The sequence below is a fragment of the Anastrepha obliqua genome, chromosome 5, assembly GCF_027943255.1.
Source record: "Anastrepha obliqua isolate idAnaObli1 chromosome 5, idAnaObli1_1.0, whole genome shotgun sequence".
Classification (NCBI taxonomy): Eukaryota; Metazoa; Arthropoda; class Insecta; order Diptera; family Tephritidae; genus Anastrepha; species Anastrepha obliqua.
The window spans coordinates 77744660-77753788 of NC_072896.1; the positions used below are offsets into that span (position 1 = coordinate 77744660).

General features: G+C 38.1%; 1 protein-coding gene across 1 annotated transcript; it reads left to right on the top strand.

The window, feature by feature from the left end:
- The first annotated feature begins 593 nt into the window (after window positions 1-593).
- LOC129247995 (regulation of nuclear pre-mRNA domain-containing protein 2) lies at window positions 594-8626 on the top strand. Its single transcript, XM_054887387.1, has 12 exons — window positions 594-1274; window positions 2445-2571; window positions 2643-2802; window positions 2865-3164; window positions 3264-3425; window positions 3492-3597; window positions 3655-4380; window positions 4571-4674; window positions 4756-4845; window positions 6029-6092; window positions 6152-6256; window positions 6352-8626. Exons 1-12 carry the CDS (start codon window positions 1118-1120, stop codon window positions 6906-6908), a joined length of 2658 nt encoding a protein of 885 aa, XP_054743362.1. The 5' UTR covers window positions 594-1117; the 3' UTR covers window positions 6909-8626.
- Window positions 8627-9129: the final 503 nt, after the last annotated feature.

Consider the following 9129-nt stretch of genomic DNA (forward strand, 5'->3'; position numbering starts at 1 on the left):
TGCCGATTTCATACAGTAATCTATTAACTCCTGGTGACGCTCAAGCATGAATGTCCTGCAGCTTATATGTGTGCGTGTCGGGTAACACAAGTACTTGCTTCGTGTCACACATACTTGTTGTCCGCGCTTGCATGATGAAAATCAAAAATTTTAGATATTAGTGTCATGCACCCGAGACGTACACATAAAAGCTGCAGGACATGCATGCTTGAGCGTCACCAGGACCTATATCGATCCCTGTGTAATTCTATCGATTTCGGTTTATCGAAAACTATGTTCGAATCCCATAGTTCAGCGTATTTGACGTTCTGCATTTCGATTAATTGAAAATTACCGTTTGAATATATCCGACAAGGTGTTAGTTGGTGGAGTAGGTACGTTTTTTTAGAAACTAGCGTTTTATTAATCATATAAAATAAAGAAATGTAAGAATAAAACAAATCGAAGTGAAATGAATTCCAGGACACCCTCGTTAATCATCGTTTCAATATTATTGGCGTGGTTCGTCTCATAAAACTTTACTGTACAAAAATATTGAACACAATTATCAATTGCAACACTGCTAGTTTTGCTCTCCGGCTGTCAAACGTACAGAAAACATGGCGCTAACAATTTTCCTAGTTTTGTGAGTTAAGCACAATATTTTCTTTGGTTTATCCACGTTTAAAGTGCAGTTTTGTAAACAAGATTTTGTGGAAAACTCTTGTAACCGATTGAAGTTTAGTTTTTATTGAATTGGAATTGGTGTGAGTGCTATGAATAATTGAAACTGAAGTGGGAAAAACGCGTCGTTGCGAAAGGTAGAAGTGATAGAAAAACTATAGATAGTAAACTGAAGAGCGAAAGGGTGCCGCTACTGTAAGTAAAGGAAACGAAAAGGTATATCAAGTCGTGTCTGCTCCTGGCGCATGGTATACTCGTTGTCTTAGCATTCGTAAGCGCATAATTATCAACGAGAAAAATGTCAACAAAATTACGAAAATAAGTGAATACGTTCGGTGAAGACTCGAGAAAAACGCGCTTAAATTGTAATAATTTATCATATTTATGTGCAGGCGTGAAAAGTGGCAGCTAATATTTTTTTGTCGCCGTCAATATAAACAAATGTGTTGAAGAAATGAGTGCGGACACTTTTGATGAAGATTTTTTTGAAACACGCCTGGAGGCGCTTAAAGATACACAGGAAGGCATACAACAGATGTCGGCATGGTGTCTACAACAACGTACACACCACAAGAAGATTGTGACCTGTTGGTTGAATGTGTTTAAAAGAGGTAAATAAACGAAAGCTCCCTGCAGTGTTTAGTTGTATCTAATAAGTTGCTATTTATGAACTACAAAATACGAATACGAACACTTATCCCAATTGAGTAGAAAGGAATAAATACTGTAATACATAGTTTGTGGCAGCCAACCTAGGATTTATGATTGTTGGTCATAGACCAATGCGACATTAAGATCCATTATACCTCTTTGCAGTATTTATATATTTTCTCTTCATCATACTTCCGAAAGAAATTTTTGGCTGGACCGTAAATACTTGGATTTATCATGCTGCCAGTTATTGGATGATTCTATGGGGTGCATGCATCAGTGCTGAGTTTTACTGAAGAGTTTTGCCTTGCGGTTTTGTTCTCTGCTCTGCAGAATCTGCAGATTTAAACGAATAAATTCTCAGTTTATTCAGCTGATAATTAAACTAGCAATGGTCTGTCAGAATGCCCGTGATAATACTTTTGTTGTTCTTAAATTAGCCATTGTGATTCTTAACGTGTTCTCGGTTCTAAGATCTCCAAAGTGCTTCTGAGGGATCAAACCTGGTAGTATAAAAAAAAAAGAAATAAATAATTGGCGCGTACACTTCTGTTAGGTGTTTGGCCGAGCTCCTCCTCCTATTTGTGGTGTACGTCTTGATGTTGTTCCACAAATGGAGGGACCTACAGTTTCAAGCCGACTCCGAACGGCAAATATTTTTATGAGGCGCTTTTTCATGGCAGAAATACACTCGGAGGTTTGCCGTTGCCTGCCGAGGGGCGACCGCTATTAGAAATATGTTTTTATTAATTTTGCTTTCACCGAGATTCGAACCAACGACCTCTCTGTGAATTCCGAATGGTAATCACGCACCAACCCATTCGGCTACTGCGGCCGCCTGGTAGTATGTCTCAGTATAATTCCCTAGTTCAGTTTTGGTAACTCCAAACAACTCCACCAAATTGAGAAGCATCTTGCATCTTGAAGATTTTTTTTTTCTTATATTCTACAATTTTGATGTTTATTCGCGGTAGATGAGGATCTCAAAGTTTCTACCTTTATTATGTCTCACATGCGCAAAAAACTGCGTTTAACCGATTTTTTTTTAATCAAATATCTAATGTTATTAGCTATAGACTAACCAAGTCTAATTTTTCTTATACTTATTTTTTTTAATTGTATGACTAAAGTGCGAGTTGAACACCGACTCACTCTATTCTATTTGGCAAACGATGTCATACAGAATAGCAAAAGGAAACGATATGAGTTTGTTGAAAGTTGGGCCACAGCCCTGCAACGTGCAACGACAATGGTGAGGTAAGTATTTTCATTTTCCAGTACATTTATAATCCAGTTACGAGCTCTATTTACGTCTTTCAAATTTCCAGGGACGAGAAGGTAAAGGGAAAAATTTTGCGTATATTCAGCATTTGGGAGCAGCGCGAGATTTATAGCGAAGAATATCTAAGCGATTTATGTGGTTTGCTAAATATAAATCCACCAAAGAAATCCCAATCTGTGGCATCCGATTCATCAGATGATTACACGGTTTGTGTTACAAAAGATCGTTGCTTGTAATATTAAATTAACATTTTTCCCAACTTTTATAGAACGGCCCACTCATTACCAACATACGCGAATGTGTCGAGCTCTCTTTGGCGACGGATAACAGTTTTAAAAAGCTGCCTAAAGCGCCTAATTGTGATATCGAAAGCATTAAACAACAAATAAAGGATAAAAGTCATTCAGATGATATTGAAAAAGAAATTGAACGATATACCACATACGCTGAGGCATACAGTAAGCATTTGCAAGCGGAAATTCGTAGCCGCAAAGCAGTGTTGACCAATCTGGACACAGCCATCAAATTCTATTCTAATCAGCGTGGCGAAGTAAAGGTTGTCGTTAGCGTAAGTGCAATTCGTAACTGTAAAATATTTATCAAACACAACATCCTCTTTCTGTTAGAGTAGATTTGATATTCTAATCTTCCATTGGACTCATTTTAGGCTTACAAAAATTTTGGCAGTCGCATAAAACTTGTCAAAAAGAAACTGGATGAAATCACACCAAACTTGCCTAGTCCTATACCGTCGCCTGACATAAATGCACCGTCACCGGAACCAGATGCCGATCTGCCACTGCCCGATGACCAATCACCGATCTCAATTGTAAGTTTGTCACCATTGATTATGATTTATGTATAATAATTTTTCTTATATTTCGCTTATTTACAGAATCTCTTTAAAAATTCAATCAATGGCTACTCAAGTTATTTAGACGGAAAGTTACCATTCGATATAAATGATTTTAAGAGCGACGATAACCCGTCAACCAAATCAAGTAAATTACAACACAAACTGTCGAAATAATTTAACTAGTAATCAAAAATCTCCACAGGTCAGCCAATCGAAGTAATAGGTTCACGATCCGACGATGAGAGCTATAGCTCCGGTACGGAGTACTACAAACCTGAACCCTTAACCGGTTATTCAAGCAGCAGCAGCATTGCCATACCAGGTTTGAACCCTCTGCCTGTGCCGCCAGTTGAATCGGGATACACCTCACTCGCACGTTCTGCCCAACAGTACGGCGGTTTATTGCCTCCACCAAACACATCGCTATTTGGCGGAAACAATGGGTTACATCACGATTACAACCCTAATTACACTCCCGATAGCGGTTATCATGGTGGTGGTGGTGTTGCTGCTGTTGGTGGCAATACGGGACCAGGTGGACAACCGTTAATGCCACCACCGCCTATACCAAATTTAAATTTATTAGACAACGTCAATGGCAACAATTGTATTGGTGGGACGGCACGGCCTCCCAATAACGGCAGTGATGAATTTAATTCTTCGTGGAATATTAATTTGACGTGGTCATCATTGGATAGTTCCAATATATCAAATTCCTCTTACACTGGTGACAGCTTAGATACGCCCGTTTCGCCGCCACATTTTGACCGCGAATCCAGTAGCGGCGGTGGCGCCACTATTGAATACAGCGAGCAGCTCACGAGCAATGTTTTAATATCTCAGCAAGATGTTGACCATCGGCAACTACATTTGCCCGCTTTCGATGCGCCCAGTGTGGATTTAGGTGTTAAATTAGGTCTGAGTAAAGGTTGGTGGTTTATCTTGCTTTACGAATAAATTTATTTTGCTAGTTTTATTTTTCATTCAATTTTATTGTTGTAACAGCATAGAACACACTCCAAAAAGTTGTTCTTTTGTTTTGTTTGTTTTTGTGTGGGTCGTTTGGTCGGTTTATTACTGTCGATGCCTTTTGTAATATTGCATTTTTTGCCTTACAGAAAAAACACGCCAACTGGATATCGACCATAGAAATTTAATTTCGCTAACCGGCTCACCGGGTGGCAATGATAGCGACAAGAAATCTTGGCTCTCACAAGACCAGGTAAATATAAATTTCCATTACTTGGTAGTTGGAACATTGAGCAACATTGCAAAAACTACAAACAATATTTTGCATTTGCAGAGTTTCCTCGGGAATACAACTGGCGATGTGGACTATCGTGCTTTACAGGTGCCTGTTTTAGCGTCAACGGATATGTCATCACCACTTGGCGTAAGTTTTCCAGCTACACACATTTATAATTATTACGAAGCACTTATGGTTAGCCTCTTCGATTCGCCAAGCGTTAGCAAGTGGTGTATAGATGAAGTAACTGATATAAATGGTATAATGTTGGTAACATTGGAAAAGAACTAGCAAAAAAGGCATTTGATTGGAAGAACTTAATGAGTATTAGTAAGATCGCGTCTATATACGGCAACTTTTGTTGCTTCAGCTGTTGTTGTTGTTAACAGCATAGGTAACCCTGTCAGTGTAGTCATATCATCGTTCGTCGTCGTCTGGCTCATCTAGGGGTAGGCCCAGGAAACATGCTGTTTCGACAGGTTGGGTCCAAAGGGAGAGGGGGGTTAGATGAGTCGGTTTGAGGGGGCATGTGAAGAGGTGGTTAGTGTCGTGCGGGGTACCTTCGCATGCCGGACATGTGTTTGGTATGTCGGGGTCGATTCTGGATAAGTAGGAGTTTAACCTGCTACAGTATCCAGAACGTAGTTGTTGTTGTTGGGGCTAGTATACTGGGGCGGCAGCCCTTGGTCGGGAAAAACCCGAGTCATTCCGGTACGTAGATTGTTGCTTCAGCTCGTTACTTGTGGTGCTCGTGCTCTGTCAACACCCTTTATGTTCTCGTTCTTCTCGAGATTGTTGACTGTAGACCAAAAACTAACAATTATAAGGAGCGTGCACACTACGGACAACACCAAAAGAGAAGTCGTAAAGTTAAGGCAACAAAATTTGTTCTGTTTGAATGCGGTTTAATGAAAGTTGCCTAATATCAGCAAACAGATTTGGCAGCATTGAAATTAGTGCGCTATACCAGTTTTATGAAGCATAACCAGGCGCAAATCCTATTCGTTAGTTTGTTGATTTCACATGCAAATTTTTCGTCAAGTGAGCCGAGCTATAATTACAATTTTATGAGGTACAATTTCGCTAGCTTTGAATTTTACTCGTTAACTTTGTTGTTGCTTTCAAATGCAAATTTTTCTTCAAGCGAGCAAAGAAGTGGCGAATAGAAGTCACCTGTTATCAAGGTGTTTGTATTTCACTGCTTAAGCAAAGAATTTCAAAACACTTCTTGATGATTAGGTGGAATTAGCTTCGTCAATAATAGTTTCAGTTCTATAAACTACCTCCCATACCTTTTCATAAACCCCTAAACTAAAATATGTAATTCCAGTTGATGGCACCGCCACCTCCTAGCTTGCAGAAGAAGACAAATTCTCCACAGAAAAGCAATGCCAGTAAGTTCGCATAAAAAACTAAATATTATTGGCACATCTTATTCTGATTTTTTTTTCAGGCTCTTCTTCGGACAAGGAGGATTCTGGTAGTGCTCGCTACGATCCCTCCGACATGGTTATCGACATGGACATGTCCGATGAGGACCTCGATGATATTTTAAGAGGTTTGCTACCTTAACTTGGAATAATTGAATTGTTTTCCACTTTTTTACCGATTTAATACTTTTTTAACTTTATATTTTCTCTTATCGCCCCTCAGAGGTGAATGAGCAACAAAGTGATCAGCTCGACAGTTCGCAGCAATCCATAGGCAGTGGTGATGCAACACTTGATGGATCCAAGGACCTAATCGAGGAAGAACAATTAGGTGCAGCTGGCACGAGGCCTGCATTGTTGGAAACACCGCCAGAATATGTGCCGCAACCGGTCTGGGACGGCAGCCAATTAGGCCAAATGCCCATGCCTAGCTATGAGCCGCAAAACATAGGGATGAGCATGGAAATGCAGCAGCAGCAGCAACAGCAAGAAATGTGGAATCAAACGCCTTGGCATAATGGCGGTAATGGGCGTGGTGGTGTGCCGCCACCACCGCGCCCGCCCTTTCCGTTGCCCTTTGGCAACTTCCCGATGAATGCTAACTATCGTGGCGGCCGCGGTGGGCCTGGCTGGGGAAATTCGCCGCAACAAAATCAATTTCGCAATGAACGATTCCCACGACCACAACGTGGCGGCCCTTACTTCAATCGGGGCGGCCGAGGCGGTGGTATGCGTGGCGGTTTTCGTGGTAAATTTCGCGGCAATCCAGCGTGGATATAATTCTGAAGCTACATTTTCAAATAAAATATTTACAATGTAAAGAGTTAAGCAGCAAGCTATATACATATTTTTTTGTACATAACTATGAAATACTATATGAAAACTGAAAATGAACTACAGAATTTTAACGATTTCAAATAGCGATTAGTGCTAATTTAAGTATGGCGTATAAAATATGTTATGAAGATAGTTTGATTAATTAAAGTTCTCATTGTTTAACTGGACCGTCAATGCGCAGAAAATGCAGAAATTGGTCAAAATATATATTTGGAAATATATATTGCAGCCATACACTCTTACCACTGATTCAAAAAGTGAATGGAACAAAGTTAGCATTGCACAACATTTGGAGAAAGAAAATTAAGTTTTCTTAGATTTTCAACTGTGAATCGCGCCAGACCGAGTCCAGTTAAACAGCTTCAACGTAATTTATATACAGAACTTAAATTCAATCAATTATATCTGCACAACTTCATTGACATAACTAAAAATTATTACATTGCTAAAACATATTTTTACTGTATTAATTATGTTTAAACTTTAATTTTAATTATAAAATTTACGATATTCGATAAACCAACAGAACGTCTTTACCAGCGAACAATGTTGAAAAACAAAGCATACTTGTATTTTGATTTCGTATATCGATTAACATAGTTCATACGGGACTGAGTTGAATGTTCAAGAACGTATTCACTTTGCTGGTAAAGATTTGCGAAGTTAGTTGTTAGTTCACTCTATAGTCTCTAAGTTTGTTTACCCTAAGCTTGGTAAATGTCTAATTTTATCGAAGAACATTAATTTACCACATCAACAAACCCCATTGGAAGATTAACTGCAAATTACAGCTTTTACTTTATCCCGACCACAAAAGCACATCTGCAAAAAAAAAAACACGTGGAATGGTCGAAAGCAAAAAGGCACTGTTTACACTCAACAGAAACCCAAACTTTGCATCCTTCCGCATTAACATTTTGTTTTCCTCATATTTTTTTTTATTTACTGCTACCCTCGTCTACCCCACAACAATCCACAAGTAAATAGAGTTAACAAAAATGAATGTTTATCAAATAAAAATTAACAATAAAGTGTTTGTATTACTTTGAGGCGTTGAATTTATTCAAATCAAAACCAAAAGAAGTTTAAATACATAATTAATCGGATGGGCCTAGCCAGCATCAGACCAAATCGCAACTCCAACATCTAACTTTTCACCTACAGCTCACTGTTCGGCAGAGGGAATCCATTACGTTTCTTCCACTACATATTAAACAGATCTATGCTTCGGGTACATCTCGGATTAACAGCCGGCCAAAGACTTGCCATTCTGCCAACATTTCCCAAAAAATTATGCAGAGTATTTTATGCTGCTACAACAACAAGAACAAAGAATGCGGTGTATCTTAACCTTTGACGCTAACTGATAGTGCACCAACAGAGGGAAGACGTATGATGCATTAACATGGAATAAAGTGGAGTGCAGTTCGAATAATGAATTCGTACTCATTCGTTAACGTCAGTTGGAGCGGCAATTAGAATCAGTATTGAATTGGAAAAGGCAATTTTTACTCAGTCCAAGTCAGTAGCTGCTTCAAAAAGTTCGAGAAATGAGTATTTTCAATAGTCGTCTTCAGTATTCATAAATTCATAAAATATACTGAAACCATGAGGAGCTGTAGGCTTGTGGTTGTGTAGGAGTTATAGGCTCATTAAAAGTAATAAAGTCTTTTAAATAAGAGTTAATTGGATGTTGTAATTTTTATTTTTTTTTTTTATTATTATTATTATTTTTTTTTTAATTACTCGTTTGCAGAAATATTTGAAAGTGTTTTTGCAGGATTTTCTGTTTTATTGCAGAAAAAATATTAATTTTACCAGTAGCATCCATAATTATTTAGTAAGGTAATTACTGTAGGTTTTTAATAAAAATGAAATTGGTCGAAAAATCGGATAGTAAAAACAAAAACTCTTAGAAAAAAATTTAAAAAACAAAACGACTGACAAAAAACTAAACTATGCTTATACATAGACTAAGCATTTAATTACTTTCACTAATTTTTTCCAACAAAAAACAATTATTTTTTTCTCTTAATTATTATTACAAACATATATTTAAAAAAAAAAACTGAAATCCAGTCTTCCTCGTCAGCTAATTTGCATATTTTAAAGAGGTTTTTAAAAAACATCGCTTTGCAGTTGACTAAAAATAGATATTTTTTAT

Bases quoted from the DNA above. Each gene is read 5' to 3' on its own strand.
- LOC129247995 (XM_054887387.1), top strand. From the start codon at position 1,118: ATGAGTGCGGACACTTTTGATGAAGATTTTTTTGAAACACGCCTGGAG. The intron at 1,275-2,444 runs GTAAATAAACGA...GTATGACTAAAG, and splicing joins GTTGAATGTGTTTAAAAGAG to TGCGAGTTGAACACCGACTC. The intron at 6,257-6,351 runs GTTTGCTACCTT...ATCGCCCCTCAG, and splicing joins CCTCGATGATATTTTAAGAG to AGGTGAATGAGCAACAAAGT.